The sequence below is a fragment of the Micromesistius poutassou genome, assembly GCF_964030765.1.
Source record: "Micromesistius poutassou genome assembly, chromosome: 7".
Classification (NCBI taxonomy): domain Eukaryota; kingdom Metazoa; phylum Chordata; class Actinopteri; order Gadiformes; family Gadidae; genus Micromesistius; species Micromesistius poutassou.
In genome coordinates, this window is record NC_140277.1 from 17,645,891 (window position 1) to 17,670,515 (window position 24,625).

The window sequence follows — 24,625 nt, forward strand, 5'->3', positions numbered from 1 at the left end:
ACTGCTCGGTGGAAATATAATATAAATCATCCCACAGGCTGAAACAGAGAGTTGGGAAGGTCTCATTTTGTAAGTGAAATTACGACATATATTTGCAATTTAGAGTTATTCATGTGATGTTAAACCCAGGCCCTTTACTGTGGGTGCTGTACAGGATGTCGGTGGTTAAGATGGAGGTGAGCCCTAAGGCACAGCTCTTCACATCCTCCTCTATGGTAACAAGCATAGGTTTGTAACCTCATTAACCTTCAGATGGCGATGGCTTCAGTGGCTTCACTCTGCAGGAACACTGACCTTTTGATGGCATAACTTTGCTATAGACTCACAGTTGGCAGCGTTCTTAAAGATTTCAGAAGTGCACCTAAAAATGTGGTTCAAGGTGTGTGTGTGTGTGTGTGTGTGTGTGTGTGTGTGTGTGTGTGTGTGTGTGTGTGTGTGTGTGTGTGTGTGTGTGTGTGTGTGTGTGTGTGTGTGTGTGTGTGTGTGTGTGTAGTGGACTGGAAGGTACGAGCCAGGCATGTGCTTCCCAAGTGGAGAAACATCTCAGCGCTGATGATAAAAACCCTGATACGGATGAAGAGGATGCCGGGGTAAGCTCATGCTGGAGAATCGTCGCAGTACATTTCAATGTCAAACCTTATTTGGTGTAGGCTTTGTCTGTCTCTGTGTGTCTCTGTGTGTCTCTGTGTGTCTCTGTGTCTCTGTCTATCTCTGTATGTCTCTGTGTCTCTGTCTCTGTCTATCTCTGTATGTCTCTGTCTATCTCTGTATGTCTCTGTGTCTCTGTCTCTGTCTATCTCTGTATGTCTCTGTGTGTCTCTGTATGTCTCTGTGTCTCTGTCTCTGTCTATCTCTGTATGTCTCTGTGTGTCTCTGTATGTCTCTGTGTCTCTGTCTCTGTCTATCTCTGTATGTCTCTGTGTCTCTGTCTCTGTCTATCTCTGTATGTCTCTGTGTGTCTCTGTATGTCTCTGTGTCTCTGTCTCTGTCTATCTCTGTATGTCTCTGTCTATCTCTGTATGTCTCTGTGTCTCTGTCTCTGTCTATCTCTGTATGTCTCTGTGTGTCTCTGTATGTCTCTGTGTCTCTGTCTCTGTCTATCTCTGTATGTCTCTGTGTGTCTCTGTATGTCTCTGTGTCTCTGTTTCTGTCTATCTCTGTATGTCTCTGTCTCTCTGTCTCTGTCTATCTCTGTATGTCTCTGTGTCTCTGTCTCTGTCTATCTCTGTATGTCTCTGTGTCTCTGTCTCTGTCTATCTCTGTATGTCTCTGTGTCTCTGTCTTTCTCCGTATGTCTCTGTCTGTCTCTGTCTGTCCTTTTTCTTTTCTTTTTTATGGTCAACCGTTCATCGGATCGACATCGCACTTGGTGGATGTATTGCTAAAGGTCCAGGGAAGAGCAGTGTGAAATAGTTTGTTTTTCTGTTCTCAAAAAAGTTTTTTACTATTTTAATCCAAAAATCTGGTAGGTTAGGTTTAATTAATAACTTCTGAGAAATCCCCTAGCCATCAGCTATTAGTGAGCAAAATGTGCTGTGAAGTATCTGTTCCAGTAGATACATGCCCCTGTATTAGAGGATTTGAGACCACTACCGGCGCATATCTGACCAATGCACACATCTCTTCCCTGAATGCTCAAGGAATTCATCTTGCCTGCAAATCTTCTCCAATGGTGGAGAAACATAGGGAGCAGAGAGAGGTTTTTTTTGGGTATTATGTTTTCAAACTCTTCTGCTTTATCGTTCTCTCTTTACAAGTACCAGTTAAAAACATACCCTCCTACACTTTCCATCGCAATTTATTGAAAAGTTGCAAGATGCAGCAATGAGAGCTGCTAAACACTCTGGATATAATCGATGTCAACTGGTGGCCAGCTGCCCAGTTTCAGAAGGCGTCTACACCGTGATGTTTACCAAAAGGCTCATTTACATCAGGACAGACAATGTAAACAATTGACCTGATATGTTATATATATATAACAAACAGGCCAAATATTCTTGCTCAACATCAGTGGAGGCAAACATCTATTGAACTACTATTCCATCGTAATTCAAATGGATTACAATCTGTATATATTTTTTCCCCTCCAGGTCGTTGTGCTTCCAGTTCTTGCTGCCCGTCATCCAGATCTCTCTCATGTGCGTGTGCATCGGAGGAGACCCCAAGGGTGTCCGGGTGGCCGTGGTGAACAACGAGACCTCCTCCTCTGGCTACGGCCAGCTGCTGCTGGGCTTTCTGGACAACTCCAGTATAGAGCAGGTAGTTGTTGACTGAATGCAAATAAATCTGTCCCATCGACATCATCTAAATCTTCTCGTGGGCTATGAGTCACAATTGACTCACAAAAGCACAATAAGGGGATATCTTTCTTCTCATCAAAATTAAAGTGTTTGGTTGACCCCATGTTAGTGCTATTATGCTCCAACCTGTAGCTCCACACATCTATTTGGGAATCCCTTGCTGAATCTTTTAAAAGAACCATTCAAAGTGCATTGGATTATCATTCAGTTAAAATGAAATTTAAGCGCAGTTGGGCCTGTTTATTGCATTGATGGTAATGTACTGTATATATTATGGTTATACACAAAAGGAATACTCCATGTTGTCATCTACAGTCTTATTCTACCTTTAGCCTTAAATAACTGACATTATTTAAGGAGACTCCTCTTACACACCTTTAACACGGCTTGAACATTGTGACGTCACGTCGCAATGTTTTACTCATACTTTGGAAGCATAGGAATATAGAAATGTCATTGGTAGTAATGGTGTTTGGTCATTGTTTAGTAATTAGTAAAGGAGTTATCTTGTAGTAATTGTCTTGTTATGATCGAACGGGGGTAACCCAAGACACAGACAACAGAGGTTGAATCAAACCAGAGGTTTATTGTAGGGAGGATAAGAGCAGTAGGGGATAAACAGGAGGTGGACTGGCACTCATGGGTGACAGGCAGGCAGTGCTTCTGGCAGGTAGAGGAGCACACAGGGTGGATGGCAGGTAGGTACGGGGTTGGTGATCCTGGGGCAAGGAGAACACAGAGATTAAGAACAGAAGGTAACATGGCACACAAAATGTATTTAGAAATTCACTAATGCCCAGACAGGTTATCTACCACTGTGGTTGAAACAACATTTACATTCAGATCTGGCGATGAGCGGGTGAAGAACCAGGGTTGAAGAAGGGCAGAGGTGATGACTGGAGGTGGGTGGCAGGTGTAGAGCCGGGGGAGGGGAACCCTCGCCCCGGAGGAGGAGACAGAGCAGAGCATCTGCTGGGTACGGCCACGGCCGTACCAGTGGTTGTTACACACAACACCAATGATGGCATCTAAATACATGTATGAGAAGATATATATTGATATTGAGATGCGATATGAGATATTATGGAGTTATTTTCAAAATGAACAGTAACAGCTATCTCTCTCATGACAGTTGTACGGCAGAATATACTTTACTGTAAGATAAGATCATATATAAAATACAAACGTGTGTGTGTGTGTGTGTGTGTGTGTTTTATTTGAGCTGATCAGTTTAAACAAGCCTTTAAAGCAGGTCCTCCTACCCTCTGACCCCAGGTACCCCTGAGCCACGCCCAGGCCTTCACAGGGATCTACAACGGAGAGTACTGGGGGGTCATCGGCTTCGGACAGAACTTCTCCAGCTACATGACCAGGAGGTGAGAGAAATGTTCTTCAGCACAGACGCTATGGAGCTACGTAATGATTCAAATAAAAGCCCGCTACGACCGCATTGTTTACGTAAATGCCCCCCTTATGCTTATTCAACTAGCTTGGGTACAGCCACATATTGGGAAATGTCCTGATAAATCGATGATGAATTAAAGATCATATAATTGATCATTATTCAAATTACATTGTATTCAAATTGTGTCATGGCTCTATAAATCCAAATGCATGGCCTTGCCTTTCCTCAACTAGTCTTGAATTGTTTTGCTTGGTGGACTTTTGTTGCAACCATTCCCCAACCCATCTATTATATGTATTGTATTTATTGTATGAATCATATCTATTCTATCTATTGTATTTATTGTATAAATTGTACACTGCTATCTATTGTATCTATTTTATCTGTTGTATGTATTCTATATATTGTATCTATCTATACAATTGTATCAGAACAGAGAACGCTGAACTTCTGTGAATTGCTATATACTACACAGCTCTGTCAGAAACCTATAAAAAGCTAATTAGAATACGTTTTCTGGGCATTCTCTACAATGCACTACCAGTAGACTGCAGTCATGGGGATGTTAGCCAATACCCTTTGGCTGGTACAGACACCGATACACCTGGAACCAGAGGTTCTCCTTGTAATGCTTGTCTCTTACCTTCTGATTGGCCAGGGCTCTCAACCCGCAGGTTTCTAAAGATGTGGTTGATGGAGGCTCAGTACACGTCTGGCTGGACCTGACAAGTGAGTTTGGATCTCTGAGTTGTCACGTCTCAAAATGTTTCCATTGGATTAAAATCTGTGTTTAGAAGTGTATCCTGCTAGCTCTAGAGCAGTAAACAGCCGGGGAACAACTCAGATGTGGTTGTAATGCACACTATATAATACAGATTCAACTTTTCATATAGTAAGCCTACATTGTTGGAAACGATCACAGACTTTTTTCCCACCTAAAGAGGCACCTGCATAAGGACTAGGCTTCACTCATTTACATGTTGGGGGTATTCCATTCATTCTGTGGTATTCACGGCCTCCCTCATATTTATTTGTGAAATTTGGATTGTTTCAATTATTTAATGAAGTCAGCCATCTTCTTCGCAGGGAAATGCCAGCAACAATCCTTCCTCCCGTGCATAATCCTGTTTTCAGTGGGAGTGTGCCCGTAGAGGAGGGGCTGGGGGGGGCTGAGCGAGAGCCCCTTGGTTGGGAAACAGGATTTTACCCAGTTTAAATAGTGAAAGAATAGAAGTGTGAGGGAAACACTGTCGGTCGCAGATGGCTCCGTTCTCTAGGGCAGGGAGACATGTTGTTAAATTAAAAATGACCTTCCCACTTGAAGTCTATGTGTGGTACACACTGCATTAGCTTGATGGCTGGCATGAGCCACTGGTCAAGTTAGTAAGTAGTAGTATCGATATGGAAATGTCATGTTCATAAACGAGGTCTCCTCCTGGTGTACTACATGTATGAGCTATGTAATGTTGAGCAGTCATGATCTCGGTGTTTCTATTTCAATCTTCAGATCGACAAATTGCTCTGATGCTCCAGAAGAAAGTGTACCAGGCCTTTCAGGTACTCAACCCTTACTTCTGGGTTTTTGTGAATGAACAAAATCATGAATGAGATGATGGAATAAAGTTGCAGTTATATATCTTGTATTAGCAAATGACCCTCCACATAGAAATTACTCTGAAACAATACAAACAAATTAGCATTGGTGTTGAAAACCTCTGTATTGAAGACCAGAATTGATATCTGCATTTTAACTACAATTTATATAAATAACATTTGAATTCATACCTTTCTTTAATGTGGCCACACACACACACACACACACACACACACACACACACACACACACACACACACACACACACACACACACACACACACACACACACACACACACACACACACACACACACACACACACACAGCTGTTTAGTGCTATTGACCTAATGACTGGATCAACATCAACCCACCGTTCCCACTGGAATCTGATCACTATGAGATAAAAAAAGAGATTGTTTGTGGCGGAGAGCTCTAGGAAGGAGGTGGACTTGTTATCCCCATGGTTACGACCCATGGCGACTTTGTGACACTTGTGCAAGAAGCTTAACCCTCTCACAGAGAAAATAAAGCGCTGCTCAGACTGTGCTTCGCCATCCACACACACACACAGTACGTACGCGTAACGTGTAACGCGACATATAGTGCGTTACACTATATGTCCCTAAGAAGCCTTTCCCCGAACAAGCTCCACACATCCGCACACCATCTGCTTTATATACAACGTGTGTCTGGGAAGCTGCACTGTCTCTTGTACGCCGCAGTCGAGCCCTAACAGAGCTCCACACGTCCACACACGCCGCCAGGGTACCTCGGACGTGGCGTGGGCGTGCCGGAAAAGGCCCTCAGACGTTGGGGAAAAGAACGCCACTTGCGTGGAACATTCTCAAACTATTTAATGGAGACTGGCCTATATTATGGGATTTAGCTTCTGTTTTCTCTGACTTACGGTAGCAATTGAATGACAGTGATTAAATGTAGTATTATACATTTTTATTTTTACTATTTTTAAGGTAATATAAGATATATTTTAATGCCATGTTTTAAAAAAGTTTTGGGTTCACTTGCTCTTTAATGGTCATAGTGACATTGAAACACTGTATACTGCTTATGCACCTGATGCATGGTAAAAGATGCGTTCCCTTTATCGACAGGAATTTGTCGATTATAAACTGGACAGCAAGGCCTACATGGTGGCTCTGCCTATTAAGGTAATATTGTCCATTTTTATTGACCTAAAGTATGAATTTTGTCTACTTCTCATTAAAACAACTGCATCGTCAGGATACACATTGCAAATGAATGCTCAATCCATCTTAAATTGAAGCACTAAAACGTTGAACGTTCTCTCTTTACAAGTTCTCTTTCTAATGCTCCTCTTTGCCCCACCGTCCTGATAGTACTGCATAGATAAACACAAAGAGGTCACCAATGTCCACTTTCTGTATCGATCAGATGGAAGACCCGATCTACGGAAGCCTCAACACTGACTTCACCACCTTCATCACCCCGGGAGCAGTGCTCAGGTCTGTACTGTGGATTCGTTCTCGTACTGTGGAAACCAGTCATGACACACGCCTCTATTCTAGTCGCTGTGGGGAGGCGTGCGGCCCCGCCACACAGGTCGGGGTAGTGTTTGGCCCAGGGTGGTCCTAGACAGCAGACGGCACACTGCTACTGGTCCTGACTATCTCCTGGAGAAAGGCTCTCTGTGTGTGTTGACATCAAACACGACTGGTGCATCGCTGCTGCCTCTGCATGTGGAGGGAGACATTACTTGTATGCCGTTGTCCTTTCTTTGCCTCTTTGCGGAGGGGGTCGCAAGCCAGTATTTTTACAGACTGACGACAAGCTCACACAACCTCTGCTCAAATGCGCCCATCTTGAATAAAATAACAACAGGAGCACAGGAAGTAGAAACAGCCTGCGGTGAGGTCACGTGAGACCCTCCGGGACCACTCTCCGTGCTGTCGGAGCGGTGTCTGGCCGCTCTCCGCGGGGAGCTCAGGAACGTCAGAGGTGCGAGGAGGCGCGACAGTCACGTCTCATCCAAACGAATGACACCTCGTCACACCCTCGAAACGCGCTTCACACGCGGATTGTCGCGCGTGAAGCGTGTGCGAGGGCGTGATGAGGTGTCATTTTTGGTGACTATAAAGTGGGTTAAACCGACCATAGAGGACTACTTTATGACGCTGTTACACGGTGTTACAAATATTGCTGGATAAGTGAGCAAATTTCTTCTCTGTTTTTGTCTGTTGGTGCTCAGCATCACCTTCTACCTGGCGGTGGGGCTCACGGCGCTCTCCTTCGTCCTGGAGAGGAAGGAGGGCCTGCTGGACAGGTGCTGTGTGGCAGGTAAGGGAACAGGGCACTTGGGATGGACAACGCCGCCCCCTGGGGGAGGAGTACGGGTCACGCGGTGGGACACTGACGCCTCGTTCACGCCTCTTGCACACTACCTCCGTCAACGGACGCATCTCGTTGACTTTGCACGGGGCGCCCTCGAAATGCATTGTGGGTTCATCCGTCGAGTCGGCTCCGTGGCCCTGCGTCAAAAGTTGAAAAATTTTCAACTTTTCGGGAAGCGACGGGTCCGTCGGCCAATCAGATTGCGGTTATGCAAATACACTAGTGTGGCGCTACTTGGACTCTGTCCAATGAAATGGTCTTTGTGATACAACCCGCTCAGAGAGTGTCTGGTTGCCCCTGTTGCAGGCCACAAAGACTACTCCCCCATACGTCAGACACACGCCCTCGCCCATCCGTCGACTGACGGAGGTAGGACGGACAATGCTGCCCCCTAGGGGAGAAGTAGACACCAATGTGTAACAAACAATGTATTTTGCTATTCATTCATTAACATATTTTGGACCCAATCCTGACTTGAACACATCAACAATATTACTATTTAATTTATGGACTGAATTGGGGGGGGGGGGGGGGGGGGGGCAAGAAATTCAAGGCTTTAGCCCTGACTTTAGCCCACTAATTTCATTAGAGTACTGCTCTATACCAGGCGTGTGCCATCCATATGGGCAGTTGGGGCGGCGAACTACCTACTTGCAAAAACATGCTCCCAAAATAACAGTTTGTAAATCATTGCTCCAAGTCTATTTTTAATAATGTGATTGTCATAGGCCTAATAACTATCGATAGTTTCTGTAGGCTTTCTGACTTTTTGGTCTGTTGACATCAAACTTTGGGTGATGGTGGTGGGCGGCGATTCTAGCTGAGTTTAACGTCTCATGCAATGTTGGGGCAGGGCAGCTCAGTGACCGCGTCCGTATGTTTATCACGTAACCCTGCAGGCTTCAATAAGGATTTCAATCCGTGCTAACAGTGGATCCCACGTCCCCCCCCTTGTCCGTTCCATCTGGGAGATTTGAGGTGAACTGTCCCCCGCGCCCCCCCCCCTTTTCCCCTTCTCACACAGCTTCTGTGTAGTGGTGGCTCGTTCGCTAACGAATCAGTTTGAACGAACGACTCTTTAAAACGAACGAACCGACCTGATTCGCCGCTCTCGTTCGTCGTCGTTCGTCTCGTTCGTTCTCCGAGACTCGACTCCCAGCTCCACTAGTCGCTGAGTCGCGAGTCGCCGTTCGTTCACTGACTGTGTTTAGCGGTGAAGACTCGAGGACTGAGACGTCACGAGAGTCAGCCGGGCAACAACATCCCGATTCCGAACATGAAGCACTCCTCAGCTAAACTGAGCTGACCGTTTGCACCATTGCACGATCGTGATTCGTTTGCGAATGAGAACGCGGGAGGAGCCGAGTCTGACCGACTTGGCATTTGCGAACGTGCATTCACGAACGTGCATTCGCGATTCGTTTGAAGAGAATTTGAACGAGGAGCCGAGTCTGACCAACTCAGTGACTGAGAATCATGATTCACCGCTACCGGAAATGCGAACGAACGAACGAACGAATGAACGACTCTTCTTGGCGAACTGACCGACGCGAACTGATTCATTCAAACGAATCATGAAATCCACCACTACTTCTGTGACGGCACCTTCTCAGCAAGCAGGGGCGCCTGCAGCCGGAGGGGGCGTCAACATGCCAATTCCCCACACAGTGATATGATAGATTACAGAAAAACCCTTCGCGGCGCGGATGATTTTTTTTTGCTCGTGTTTTCGTACCGCCCCCCCATGTGTCATGAAATGACCGTGCCTAAAACCGCCACTGATATTAGCGATAGTTTATTTCTCAAATTCAAACCACTATCTGCTTTGCTGTGTTGTAATACTGTATTTGTAGTACGATAATATCAAATTCAATGATCCCTGCTCACCCATTTTCGAACGGGATCGATAAGTCTATATTATTATTATTATGTACGGGAGGGATTTAGTACGAGTACCTCACCTTGAAAAATTGAGAAACCAAAATATGTAGTCCCTGGGTCTCGTTATCTACGTATGTTCTAACAGATCCTGGTTGATCCATCAGGTACGGTAGGGGGCGCCAGAACCTCTTCTGACCACTGCCCTGTTGACGCAAACTAACGCAGTACGTACTGCGTTAGTTTGCCAGTACCCTTCCAATATCTAGAAACAGTTTACTGAGTAATAATGACTTACTCACTTTTATTGAGGGAACTTTCATTACTCTCTTTCCTAGTTTCAGTTTAACGTCCCTAATCTGATTTCCAAATAAAGAAACATTTTATAAATAATTGTAATTTACTATTGTCTTATAACACAATTATTAAATAATATTAAACAGTTCACATAGGAAACCAAATGTCCCCCTTATTTACCTGTAAACTACTTAAACCTCATGTTTCTGGATGAGGAACACACACAGTAGCGGATAATCATCCACTCTGTTGAATCACTTCAACAGTCACACGTTCACCTTCAGTTCAACAGCTCATCAGACGTACAGACCGTGGTCCCTGGTCCGTCAGTAGAAACACAAAGGAAACACCAGTCTGCTGAGACGAGCAGAGATGGATGAGATTAGTCACCAGGAGGGTGCAGTCTGTGTGGCGGGGAACCCTTGGTTCAATGTTCCTGAGCTTCCCCACCGCACGTTGTCCGCCCACCGCCTGCCCGACGTGACGACCTCCATGTCCAATCGATAGGAAACTAAATACACTTTGACAACACGGATACTATGCTACAATATGCTACAAATGTCACAATAAAGACTTTGTGTCAAGGTCATGTGTTACAACCGTAGCGTTGGTCCCACTGCTCTCCAATTTGGAGATATCAAGACAACTCAAAGATCACATCATTTAAAATGAAGGGTCTGGACCCTTCATTTTGAATGATGTGTGAAGGATGTGGGACTGATGGAGGCTGTTTTTTGTGAATGGTCAGGCTTGTGATTAGCACTATTGGTCAATTGATGTGAGGTTACTCCTACGATTGTGGATATCTTACATTAATAACGTACAGTTGTGAATAATGTGTGCATCTATAAAATGAATTTGTTTTCACATTGACTATGCACACTTAACAACAGTAAAACAAAGCTAATTGGAAAGGATCGATGGGGTGACCAGGGACTTTAATGTATACCAGCAGTATTTTGCTTGATGGAAGTTTGAATATTATGTAACTAGCATTGGGATATATCCTTGTTTAGTACATGCTACACGTGAACCTCCTAAGATGGCAATGCAATCTGATTGGTTCGCTAGGGATCTCGGGATATTGGGCAATATCCCGTGATTGAGATCTCAAACTCGGTTTTTCAAGGTAAAATTAGTTTATTATTTCTAAAACAGCAAGTAATGAGTCTGACGTAATGGGGAGCACACGTGACGGTCGTCTCGTCACGATAATATAAACAAATAAACCGCTAATAAAAACAAATAAATCCTGGCAAAAAGTGTCATCTTGTTTATGTTCACGAGTGTTCACGTGTAGTATATACTAAAACAAGTATTCACCTCTGGCGCCGTCAATAGTGGGTAATAGCCCCCACTATCCACAGAGCCTGAGGTGAATACTTATTAAATATCAGTGCCTCATGAGCCTTTCAGATTCCATGTAGAGAGAATAAGACCTATTACCCGCCTTGTCCGTCTGTTATGTAGGTTTCCTTCCATAACAGAAACATATTCTTTTCATTTTGTTGACTGTTTGTTTCCCCACCTGTTTCTCTGTCAGGTGTGAGCTCTTTAGAGACCATGCTGGCCCATCTGCTGTCTCAGCTGTTTGTGATCAGTGTCCAGATCCTTCTCATGCTGCTATTCGTCCTCCTGGTTTTCAAGGTAACACAGACACACGAGACACTTGCACCGCTCACAGTCCTGTTCATTATGAGTCATACTCGTCATATAACAAAACCAGAAGACGCCCCAGTGTGAGCACAGGGCTCTGGGTGTCCCTGGATCAGAGCCCCTCTGGCGTTGGGTGTGGTGATATCATACTACTTTCCCTTTGCTTTACACTGTTATATGACGTATGGACACATGTTTTACGTCTACTAAGCTAAAGAAATCTAAGTAAGTACGAGCTCTAAGTACGAGCCAGGGGGAGTATTCACGCCCACCAAGAACGCCCCTGAGTAAGTGCGTGAAACAGCTTGTTTGCGCTCAAACTTTACATCTGTAACAGTGTGACTTCAGACTTTGCGGTGGGCGGTGCTGAAGCGCAGAAGTCCCGCTTCCCGGCTACCCGCAATGTTTACAACTTCTCGGGGCTCTGAATTTCAACGCACATACAAATCGCAAGAGTGGGCGTGCTGACCAATCACAGCAGACTAGGCTACTCGGGAGGCGGAGCCCTTATGCGACATGATACAAAACAGAACGTTTTTGAAAGACACTGAAATTGGTTTTGCAGAAATGAACAGTGTGAGAATAATAAGGGGTGTTTTTTAACATACAGGCATGTAACCCTATTCTAGTCATGCTAAATGGTAATCATTAACCCTAACAAAGCCTCTTCAAGCGCTGTCTTGTGCCCCCGGTGCGTGGCTCCAGATCCCTAACGAGGGCTCTCTGGTGCTGGTGGTGGCCCTCATCGTGCTGCAGGGCGTAACGGGCATCGGCTTCGGCCTGGTCATCTCCGCCGCCATCGACGACGAGCAGAGTGCCAACCAGGCTGCCTTAGGCGTCTTCTACCCCAACCTGGTGATCAGTGGTACGCTACCCGCACGCTGTGGTACTCACGTTTCATTAAGCACGCTGAGGTCATGGAAGACTTTCTTTGAATTGCCCGGGTCCTGTTCATGTAGTATTTGGTCTGTGCATTCATGTTGCACTTCAAATAAAGAGTCTGGCCGTAACCGTCTAAAACAATGACGATAATTGTTCAAGAGATTTGCTCCATACTTTCCCCATGTCAACTGGACCATACCACATCAACTGGACCATACCACATCAACTGGACCATACCACATCAACTGGACCATACCACATCAACTGGAGCGCCAAACTGCCAGTTGTCCCTTGTGATCGTTCACGCTGTATTTTGATGTGGCTTTGCATTGTATGTCTCAGAGTTTACGCTTTTGTATGTAAACTCACAAATGTGTTTCTGCTGTTTGTTTTCTGCTTCTTGCTTTTCAACCAAACACAAGCAGTGTGTTGGTTCCTGGTGAAGTGTGTGTCTAATGGTTCCTCCCTGTGGTAGGGGTGATCTGGCCCGTGGAGTGTCTAATGGTTCCTCCCTGTGGTAGGGGTGATCTGGCCCGTGGAGTGTCTAATGGTTCCTCCCTGTGGTAGGGGTGATCTGGCCCGTGGAGTGTCTAATGGTTCCTCCCTGTGGTAGGGGTGATCTGGCCCGTGGAGTGTCTAATGGTTCCTCCCTGTGGTAGGGGTGATCTGGCCCGTGGAGTGTCTAATGGTTCCTCCCTGTGGTAGGGGTGATCTGGCCCGTGGAGTGTCTAATGGTTCCTCCCTGTGGTAGGGGTGATCTGGCCCGTGGAGTGTATCCCCTACCCTCTGCGCTACCTCAGCCTGGCGCTGCCTCAGACCTACGCCTCAGAAGCTCTGCGCTGCATCATGTATAGAGGTAACCATCACAACACACTCACAAACCTGGTATACACAACACATGCCTGTTGTACACAACACACAGCGTACGACTCACACCAGTACACAACCCATACAGACAGACACAGTTTACACACACACTTGCACGAATACACACAACATCGGCTTAAAACACACAAACAAGCACATACACACAAAGGTATATTATATTATACACCTTTATACGGTCATGGGCTCAAAGATGCACAACCCCAAAACAGACAGACAGACAGACAGACAGACAGACAGACAGACAGACAGACAGACAGACAGACAGACAGACAGACGTGAACTCCATCCTTAATGACTGAAAACCCAGGTAAGACATCTTTCTTCTTCTTCTTCTTTGGGACATTTGTGACGCAACCCAGAACTTTTGCTTTGTTTCAGTTGTAAATTCTATTCCAACAATATTTCATACATACAATTAGTTGTACAAGATTATCATGATAAATGTATACAGCTTGAATGGTTTTTCAAACGTGAATGCATTTACCACCAGAAATAAAACGAAAGTCACCCATCCGCTGCCCATTGGTCGTGGCGTCTGAGCGCGGCGTTCTGCCAGTCTCTGCTCCCTATCAAATCGTGCTGCCTAGTGGTTCTGCGCATGCCGACAATATTGACCCGTGGTGTAGTAGTGGTGTAAAAAACAAATACTGTACCCCTGAAATCTCCAATAAAGACAGTATCAAAATATGGTGGTGGTGTAAAATAAGGTGATTCTGTAGTATCAGCATCGTTTCTTTTATTTTTGTCATGATGGGATGTGAATACTGTGCATAATCAGACCAACGGAGCTTCCTGTTTGCCTTTATTGAATATTGAATGCAGTTGAAATGCGCACACATTGTCTTTATATGGTAAACAGTTGGTTTGTAGAGGTGATCCGTTATTTAGTAGACAGCTCTACGAAACCTGATAAGACAATTGATTATTTTCTAGCATTTAAACGTATGTGACAGACACAATTAGGACATCCTAAACATCCTTGTGTCATATATATTATAAAATATGTTGCATATGATTGGACTGTCAGTCAAAGATGGTTGCGGCCTGCCGCCTGACTAATTCCAATATGCAAAATCGTAATCAAGGACACCCCTAATTGTTTCGTATCAATCATGCCATAAAACCTTTTTTGGGACTCCAATAACACCCATTGTTGTTCATCTCCATTCTTGCAATAGGTTGGGGCCTGGGTCACATGATGGTGTGGCGTGGTTTTGCGGTCACGTTGGGATGGAACACCTGTTTCCTCCTCCTGGCCACCATCATCCTCAAGCTCAGGACGTGACCACCCGGCCGTCAGGGCCGCCTGGACGGAGGGCTTCGTGTCTGTTGAGGACATGGAAGAGGAACGGTGGGACAGGGAGCGGGGGGGCTATAGAGTTGCCCAATGTCCACAATTTTCCGAAACAAGCTTGCACCCACACACAATTGCACAAGCATGCACACATATTTCCTCTTTTTATTCAACATATTGTTTCATGTGAGTGAATTCACAATTTCATTGTATTATAGTTCAGAAGTTACATTGCATACTTCACAGAATATGAATTGAGCAATTGACGTGGACAGAATGTCACTTGGATGTTTGGCAGTATTTAAACCTCGGACTCCCAGAATGCACTGCGCCTAAACTCAGGGCAAGGTACTCTAATGGTGCATTTCCACCGGCTGGTACGCTTCGGACCCAGCGCGCCTCAGCCCAGTAGTGAGGGTGCGGTATAGCCCAGCTCAGTTACGGCTCACTTTTCCACCGCCGCCACTACCCTTATGGTAGGGCGGGGTTTAGGCTGAACGGCGAAAGCCACGGCAGCTACGTAAGCATCGTGATCTCATAGCAGCCCGACACAGTGTAGCCTGCTAATAAATCCAAGGAAAAAGAAGAACGCGCACAATGAACAAAGAGCAACAATGTAGGACGTCCAAGAAGGACGGCAAACTTTCGTGCAACATTTTCTTCAATAAACGGCTTTCGCCGTTGTCCAGAAATACCTCGCTACTGTGTTTGTTTGTTATCCCCCTGTCGCACGGAAGGGACGATTCTGTCGACCAATCAACGTACGGTGTGTGTAGCTCAAATTTGGCACCCTTTCAGGCGTCTCAGCACCCTAACAGAGGAGTACTGCGAGACGAGTACGGCTCAATGCGGCTCGGTCCGGATCACGCCCACTTCTGGCGGTCGAAACGCGACACGTGCCGCACCTTTGCAGACTGAACCGACCCACACCCTCCGGTGGAAATGCGCCATAAAGTACTGTTTTCTCCAGATCAGATATTATCCAACCTTATTCTAGTAATAAATACAAGTGCACCTGTAGTCTTACACAGAAAGGAACAATTTATATGGATGTATCAGTGGTGTGATATCAGATTTTATATACAGTATTGTAAAACATGGTTACCAGGTTTTGCAACATGGTTAGAGCAAAACAGTTATGGGTTTATTGTTTATTGTAAACTTGAGTCAAAAGAAGAAAATAGAATGACCAACAAGGTGTATATTCCACCTTATCCTCCCAAATAGATGCAAATGTCTCTCTTGCCACCTGTTTGTTGTGTTCCGACTTTTTCTATGGTGGCTGCATCTTGTTAAAGACAAGGTACCACTCTGTTCATTCTTTTGAACAGATTAATAATTCAAGAGGTTGCAAGTATCAAAATACAACACAACACAAGGTGTGTTGTATTTTGATGCCTGAAACCTCAACATGCTAAATACTACCCTTGTGATTAGTTTGGTGCCACATTGTGGCAACAAATGAAATGGATTGCTTCAACATGGTTAACATGAATAAAAAATACAGAATATTCAAACTCCCATTGGTTAGAACACTTTTATTTCAACACATACAAAAGGGGATTTTAAAGTGGCACTGACACCCAGAACAAATGCAAGGGCTTACATCAGTGGGACAAAGTTTAAATTAGATAAGTTAACAGGGCCATGCACAACACAACCATATCGCATATTTACGTCAGCCTGTCCCTGTGCAGGAAGATATTAAAACAATGCAGAACAATACAAAAACAATACAATACAAACTATAACACAATAGGTACAATGTGCTCAATCACCATTGTGTTACCTTGGTTAGTGATAGATAGACTTAACAAACATTAATTTACGTGACAACCTTCGAGAATGCAACTTTAACTTCCTTTCTGGAGAATGTGAAGCTGCGTTTGTCATCTCCTCTGTACACTTATAATGCAATCACTGTGCCATCATGAAATATTAACTTTGTAATATCAGCCATTTCTGTCCCCTTCAGCCATGTTTTGAAACTTATTGGCTCCTTTTATTTTTAGGAACAAGGGATTTGTGAATGCCTCAGAATGTTGCCTCGTCTCATGCACTGGTCCTGCTTGCTGTAACAGTTAACATTATTTAACATTTTCCACAATTGGACAAATTGTGTTGTTCTTAGATTTTTTTGGGATTCTTCTGTATGATTTCATTTGAGGGCTGAATGTAATTATGTTTCAAGCAACGTCATGTGTTTGAGGGCACAATCTTGATTGAACTGCTGAAGATTATTTACTGTTGATATTGTGTGACTCCTGTGCTGATGCCTTACGGTGCTGACACCTATATATGTATATATATATACAGTATATATATATATATATATATATATATATATATATGTATACAATCTGTATTTGATTGGCGCAGCTAGTTCTGGCGGGACACTCATGTGCCCCTATCAGCTGACAGCTAACGCTGTCCAATCAAACGCACGCACACTAGGTAGGACCACTAGGTGGTCAATTTAAGACCTTCCATCTCAAACACACTCTGTGAAGTTAAGGGTGCTGAGCAGAACCACCACCCATCCTCCACCTACTTTTTCTGCTCTGTATCACATACTACCTCCACAATGGGTTGAGATACCTGATGTACCCCATGGGGTATTGTAAGATATCTGATGTACCCCATGGGGTATTGTATCGTGCTCCCTGTAGTCATGATTGTATGCAGTTGGTCTTCTGTATCTGACATCTGCCAGCACCAGAAAAGAGTGGAACCATACCACAAAACTAAAGTGTGTTACCATTTCATGCAATAAATGGTTAAATCTATGACACAAGTGATATCTGACAGAAATTGTTGCATGACGTTCTTTTAGTTATTTTTAGTTAGCTGTACATTTTTCCAAATTGCCAAAGTAGGAGATGTTTTAACGTACAATCCCTAACATGGAGAGCATCTACGAAACAAGACTTAGTGATTCAGATAATAGACATAAAAGTTGTGAAGGGATGTATAGCACAATTGGTGCATCAAATCCATACTATAACGGTGAGAATTTATTTTAATGTAAAAATAAAGATTGATTGATTGATTGATTGATCAGTGAATTCTGATGGAATACTGCATATTTGAATGCTCGTAGCAAGTTGCAAATTCAGCCCTAAAAAGACAACGCATGGCCGGTTTTGTGTGAAATGACATGTCATGTTAATATGTGTCCTTGTTTAGGTTAACCTGTGTGGCTGCTCCAATAAGAGAGCTGAATAGCCTTCAGCCAATGGCAGTGGATGGTGAGGCAACTGAAAACATTAAAAACAATTATTCTCAGTGAATAAGCAATTAAATCAAATGACAGGCCTATTAGACATATATTTACCGGTTGCACCCATACATACATTAGTCACAAATTAAAATGTGCCAATTCTTGAATTATACCACATTTATGCCATTATCACACACACTTTTGCCAGCAAATAATATACATACGTTATTCCGTAAATATTTTTTGGAATTGTTACAATTTGCAGCTAAAAAATACCTTTGAACAAAGTGTTGTAGAATATAATGTGGGTTTACTGTCATTAAGTGCCAGAAAGTTGACAGATAATATCTTATCTGTCAGCATTTTACTGAAATTGTTATTTTTGTTCTCTATATTTCTCCCTTGTTTACCTTTGTTGTCTTATTAGTTCCAACCAAGTTAATAAGTCGATTTTGAGAATCTGTTGTTTTTATTGTGTGTTGTCGGTATTCCGGTGTTGAAAGATTTAAAGGTAAAATATGTAACATTTCCGCATTAAAGTATAAAAAAACTCACTCTGTTGTATATATTTTTACAGCTCTAGATAGTGTGGGGTAGTTTACAGCTGTAGATAGTGTGGGTAGTTACCAGCTGTAGATAGTGTGGGTAGTTACCAGCTGTAGATAGTGTGAGGTAGTTTACAGATGTAGATAGTGTGGGTAGTTACCAGCTGTAGATAGTGCGGGGTAGTTACCAGCTGTAGATAGTGTGGGTAGTTACCAGCTGTAGATAGTGTGGGGTAGTTACCAGCTGTAGATAGTGTGGGGTAGTTACCAGCTGTAGATAGTGCGGGGTAGTTACCAGCTGTAGATAGTGTGGGGTAGTTACCAGCTGTAGATAGTGTGGGGTAGTTACCAGCTGTAGATAGTGTGGGGTAGTTACCAGCTGTAGATAGTGTGGGGTAGTTACCAGCTGTAGATAGTGCGGGGTAGTTACCAGCTGTAGATAGTGTGGGGTAGTTACCAGCTGTAGATAGTGCGGGGTAGTTAACAGCTGTAGATAGTGTGGGGTAGTTACCAGCTGTAGATAGTGCGGGGTAGTTAACAGCTGTAGATAGTGTGGGGTAGTTTACAGCTGTAAATAGTGTGGGTTTTTACAGTTGTAGATAGTGTGGGGTGGTTTACAGTTGTAGATCATGTATGTGGGGTAATTTACAGCTGTAGATAGTGTGGGTACTAGCTGGAGATAGTGTATGTGGGGTAGTTTATAGCTTTAGATAGTGTGGGGTGGTTTACAGCTGTAGATAGTGTATGTGGGGTAGTTTACAGCTGTAGATAACTGGATTTGGTATAGCCCAGTTGTTGTTGAGTTGTTATCAGTGTTCAAAATAATCACACCAAAATGTACTTGAGCATGAGCATGTAGAACCTACCTTTTATACTATTCCTATTATCATATATATATATATATATATATAGTTTCCTGCAGCTCTACAACAGTTATAAGCACGTACATAACTACATGGCCAATAGCCAATACTTAATACAGGTTAAACTGACTTATCATAAACTGTAGCCTATATAATATAGGTTCAACTCACTTATCATAGACTGTAGCCTATATATAATATAGGTTAAACTGACTTATCACAGACTGTAGCCTATATAATACAGGTTCAACTCACTTATCATAGACTGTAGCCTATAATACAGGTTAAACTCACTTATCACAAACTGTAGTCTATATAATACAGGTTAAACTGACTTATCATATACTGTAGCCTATATAATACAGGTTAAACTGACTTATCATAGACTATAGCCTCTATAATACAGGTTAAACTGATTTGTGTACGGGTGGAAACTATTGTAAACTTTTTGCACACCAAAAATACATTGTATTCGATTTGTTTTCTGTATTTCTGCCATCCCACATAGTAATTGGTGAACGGAAAAAAATAACGAAAATGACCCGTAAATGACCCATCCCAGTGCCGGTTCTGACCTCCCTTGGGCCCTGAACGACCTGCTGCTAAGGGACCCTCCTACCTGACTCGTGACCCCTGTCAAATGTCCATCTACACACAGTTACACCGGCACCCCAGGTCTCCCACTACAATCCTCCTTCCTTTCAAAACGTCTCCAAAATGAGGTCTGTTGGTCTAAGAATAAATAGATCTATACAGAACAAAATGACGTGTAAACAAACAATATTTATTGAGCTTGTATGAGTGCCATCACATCCATATATTGTCTGGACTGGTCCTGCTGCTTGAAGTCGCTCGTTTCATTTCACTCCAACTTTTGTCAGGCACAAAGTTAGGCAAAGTCTGGCAAGCAAGCAAAACAGGCCAAGAGATGCACGCCCCAGCCAAGGAGCCGGCTAGGCAGTCCACTAGCAGACAGAATGGAGAGATGCACTGCACACCAGCACGTCCACACCTTTACCTGACTGCTGCTCCCGCACTTCTCCCTCCTGAAGGGCGAGTTCACAGGTTCTTTTTTCTCTTCTCATTCCCATGAAGGATAGTTAGAGGGCGATCACACAGAAACAAAATGTTATGTTTAATGCCTTTAGCAATCTGTAATGGGCTCCGTACACTTTTGTAGGTCAACCAAAAGTTAAATTGAAAAAATGGATTCCAATGAAACAACTGCAATTGTGCTGTCATCGGCCACAGCCTACCACTGTCGGGCACGGCCACTCTGACCCTCCCAGATCAGCCAATGGTCAGCTCACAGCCTTTCCAGCTGACATGGAAAATATTTAGTCACAACTGAGAAATGTTGTCTGGCTGTTTGCGGTCCAAAATACCAGTTGGTTGGTGCCTGATAGTTTGTCGTCTTGTTCTTTATGTACATTTATGTTTATACTTGAAATCAAGTAAATGCCTTTTTGTTGAAAGTCTATGTCTGCATTTCAGGTTCAGAATAACTCATCAAAATCTTTCCACTCACAGGTCCACCGAGATCTATTTTATTTTACAGATGTGACAAATAAATAATGAATATTGAGGGGAATATATAAATTATATGAAATATATGGAAAAATCCAAGTCAATTCAGAAGGTGTTTTCTTTTACCATTATTCAAAATTCTAATTTGTGAGAGTATAATCAAGGTGGAAACAATAATGATTCTTTGTAAGTTTACAGACTGTGTTATGTTGGCCTGTTGCGTGTGTCAAATATTTCTTATAAAAGTGCCCTACCTTCAAAGCTATTATCTATAGCAGTACTCTGGCTCTGTAGCCAGAACACAGAGCCAGAATCGCTAGAGTCTGTAATATCACCAAAGAGTGGAGGAGGGACAAATGTGTCAAAAGAGTCGGTTGTCAACACAGACTTAAGCTGAATGGCTTAAGGAATGTTGGCTGTAGATAAACATACTGAACCACGGTGCAGAAGGACTGCTCGTACCTCTGCAACGGCGACAAACTAAACCAACACAAGAACACATGGTCATTCATCTGGGGGAGCCAGTGTGTGCCTGGCCTGCGATCCACTAAACATTATGTCAACACACAGCTGCACATGGTTACTGTCGCTATGACAGCACGACAACACATCCCTGCACAGCTCCTCAGGCCGGGAACAGTACGGTGTTATTTAATATTTGCTGAGTATGAGCACAGCGTGTGTCTATGACATAACCCTGTCACACCGAGGACCCTCTGCCACCAGCTGACCTCCCGGCTCCTGCAGAACACAACCCCGCTGTTGCTATGTTTGGGTCCTGGCACCTAGCAACCACCACAGTCCTCTTCAGAAGGCTTGCCCTGTGTGTGCCACGCACAACATCTTTATTCACATTATGTTCTAATAAACTGCAATACTGCATCATGCTTTCATTGTAGGGAGTTCATTAATAGGGGTCCCCCAAACCAAGCTCAGGTTTTCACCTGCTTACTGGTTTTACTGGGACATTTTCAGCATCAGAGCAGCCTGTCACACTTTACTGCTGCCTAAACAGTTTTAGTCTGTGTTGCTGGTCCTAATAACCATGTCCCTGTGATGTAGGGTCATCATTTATATAAAGTATGTAAGCATGTAAACATATGCAAATGCATAAGTCATATGGTGCCCAAGATGTGAGAATAAGTTAAATATTTGTTGGCCTTGTTTTAATAAGTTTATAAATATGGTAAATAAGCGTTTGCCCCAAAAGTGACCTTTGGAATAAAGAAAAGCATCCACCCAAGTGTGCAAGGGAACCATAGCAACGGAAACACCAGGGCTCAAACACAGTGTGTGTGTGTGTGTGTGTGTGTGTGTGTGTGTGTGTGTGTGTGTGTGTGTGTGTGTGTGTGTGTGTGTGTGTGTGTGTGTGTGTGATACATTCGACTGTAGATTGTTCGGTAATACTACAAGCCCCACAGTCCTTTGCTCTTCCATCTGTGTGTGTGTGTGTGTGTGTGTGTGTGTGTGTGTGTGTGTGTGTGTGTGTGTGTGTGTGTGTGTGTGTGTGCGTGCGTGTGCGTGTGTGTGTGTGTGTGTGCGTGTGTGTGTGTTCTCTCCCAGCGTCCAGCAGAACCAGCAGACAGCTGATGTGCAGCAGCTCCCGACAGAGGACCGCGCTGAGGACAGGAGCCGTCATCTAAAGATGATGAAACATGCCATGATGAAACCCGCCGATCATCACGGACCTACTCCTCGTCACGCGGTTCGCTGCTCGTGTTCTTTGTGTTCCTGAGGATGAGGAGGACTACCGATGATCATTCACTAAATCACCAGGGTTAGCGGATAGCGCTTAACGTTAGCCTGCTAGCGCCACCAAGCTGGAAAGACCTCCGCGTGTGGAGATAACCCAGACCACAGAGACCTGTAGTGTCCTCCACCGACCAGTAACGACTGGGACCCGTCCTCCATCAACCAGTAAGTGAACAACAACCCATTCATTTCTTTGATCGCAGCAGTTGACCCCGTCAGTAGCTGTGTTCAGAGTGGTCCTCTCTCAGTCCTGTCAGAACTGCATCGACTCAAGTCACTTTCGTGTAGGGAAAAGTCATAAAGAATATCTTCACGTGGTTTAAGCCTCACGCACACAATCAAAAGCAATGTAACAAATAACGCTTTTGGTTGTATTTGTGTTATATTTAAACAATACTTTCAGAGTAAGGACTCTAATAATAAAATAGGAAATGTTGTTTTCTCATTTCAAGACCTTTGGTGCAATTCGCATCTTGGAAAAAAAAAGTCCTTACTTTAGAAAAATGACAAGCAGGCTAATCCTCGAGTTTTCCTTTTCTTATTATTTTTCTTACTCCATCAGTCTCAACCAAATGTATCAGGAAATCAACAAATGGCAGTGAACAGCTTTGAGCCTCCCATCTCTTCCTTTCCCTCTCATCTCCTGGTTCAGTGAGAGAAGATCTGGGCTGTTCTCATCCACATGTCCAGGTGGTCATGGTGAGGCTGGAGCTGTACTGGGTTGTATACTGGTATACTGGGTTGCTGCTGGTGGAGAAAGCGGCCTCCCAGAGGTGTCTGGAGCCCACCCTGGTCAAGAGAAATGTAACAAGCCAAGCTACAAAAGTGTGGCATAAGAAGCTACTTTAATCTTTGTGCTTATTCAACGCTATCTCAGTAATCAATATACCAATACGTATCAAACAGATACGCAGGTGAAAATGTTCCCTTCAATTCTTTGTTACACAATTAAACAATAACCTGAGATCCCAACTCACAACCCATGCCAGATTGAACCAGGCCACACTGAACCAGTCCAGACTGAACCAGGCCACACTGAACCAGGCCACACTGAACCAGTCCAGACTGAACCAGGCCAGACTGAACCAGGCCAGATTGAACCAGGCCAGACTGAACCAGTCCAGACTGAACCAGGCCATGCCAGACTGAACCAGTCCATGCCAGACTGAACCAGGCCAGACTGAACCAGTCCATGCCAGACTGAACCAGTCCATGCCAGATTGAACCAGGCCAGACTGAACCAGGCCAGACTGAACCAGGCCAGACTGAACCAGGCCAGACTGAACCAGTCCATGCCAGATTGAACCAGGCCAGACTGAACCAGGCCATGCCAGACTGAACCAGTCCATGCCAGACTGAACCAGGCCAGACTGAACCAGTCCATGCCAGACTGAACCAGGCCATGCCAGACTGAACCAGGCCAGACTGAACCAGTCCATGCCAGATTGAACCAGGCCAGACTGAACCAGTCCATGCCAGATTGAACCAGGCCAGACTGAACCAGGCCATGCCAGACTGAACCAGGCCATGCCAGACTGAACCAGGCCAGACTGAACCAGGCCAGACTGAACCAGGCCAGACTGAACCAGTCCATGCCAGATTGAACCAGGCCAGACTGAACCAGGCCATGCCAGACTGAACCAGTCCATGCCAGACTGAACCAGGCCAGACTGAACCAGGCCAGACTGAACCAGGCCATTTGACAGGTGTTTACAGGATTAAAATAATCAAGCTCACATTTATATCATAAGTGAAGCCAGTTCACCTGGAAACAAAACCTGTTCAGTTCCCTCTGCAATCTTTACATCAACTTTGTTGATGGAATTTTGATGCAAAATTCTCTTTAGCTCTAAAGGGGTGGTTCAGGATTTTGGACATCGGGTCTCATTTCCAAGTGAGCCAGTGTGTTATTTATCATTGGAGACCGTTTTCAACACTTTTCATTCAGTCCTTCTAGTTGATCGCTGGTGCTAGGCTAGCGCAAGTCGAGGGGAACTGCTAGCCTGCCAATAAAAACAGTTTTACCCACTCCCGAGGCAAACCAATTATAATGCCCGACTATCGATGTAAATGTCTGTGTTGATAGAATAGTGTTAGAAATAAACTTACCCTAGCATCGCATTGCATTTAGTTTATAATCCCTGTAGTTGGA

General features: G+C 44.2%; 1 protein-coding gene across 3 annotated transcripts in view; it reads left to right on the forward strand.

Moving 5' to 3' along the window:
* Window positions 1-18,187, forward strand: part of abch1 (ATP-binding cassette, sub-family H, member 1) — a 30,879-nt gene extending 12,692 nt beyond the window's left edge. For 2 of the 3 annotated variants that reach the window (XM_084470040.1, XM_084470041.1), the window contains exons 9-20: window positions 494-590; window positions 2,091-2,259; window positions 3,576-3,676; window positions 4,364-4,434; window positions 5,213-5,262; window positions 6,414-6,470; window positions 6,715-6,785; window positions 7,529-7,617; window positions 11,390-11,493; window positions 12,208-12,367; window positions 13,136-13,240; window positions 14,451-16,010. In XM_084470040.1, the coding sequence (XP_084326166.1) occupies window positions 494-590; window positions 2,091-2,259; window positions 3,576-3,676; window positions 4,364-4,434; window positions 5,213-5,262; window positions 6,414-6,470; window positions 6,715-6,785; window positions 7,529-7,617; window positions 11,390-11,493; window positions 12,208-12,367; window positions 13,136-13,240; window positions 14,451-14,557 (1,181 nt within the window). In that variant the 3' untranslated portion in view covers window positions 14,558-16,010. Of the gene's footprint in view, window positions 1-493; window positions 591-2,090; window positions 2,260-3,575; window positions 3,677-4,363; window positions 4,435-5,212; window positions 5,263-6,413; window positions 6,471-6,714; window positions 6,786-7,528; window positions 7,618-11,389; window positions 11,494-12,207; window positions 12,368-13,135; window positions 13,241-14,450; window positions 16,011-17,752 lie in introns of those variants that run through there. The other variant, XR_014636646.1, reaches the window with a different exon arrangement.
* The last annotated feature ends 6,438 nt before the right edge of the window (window positions 18,188-24,625 follow it).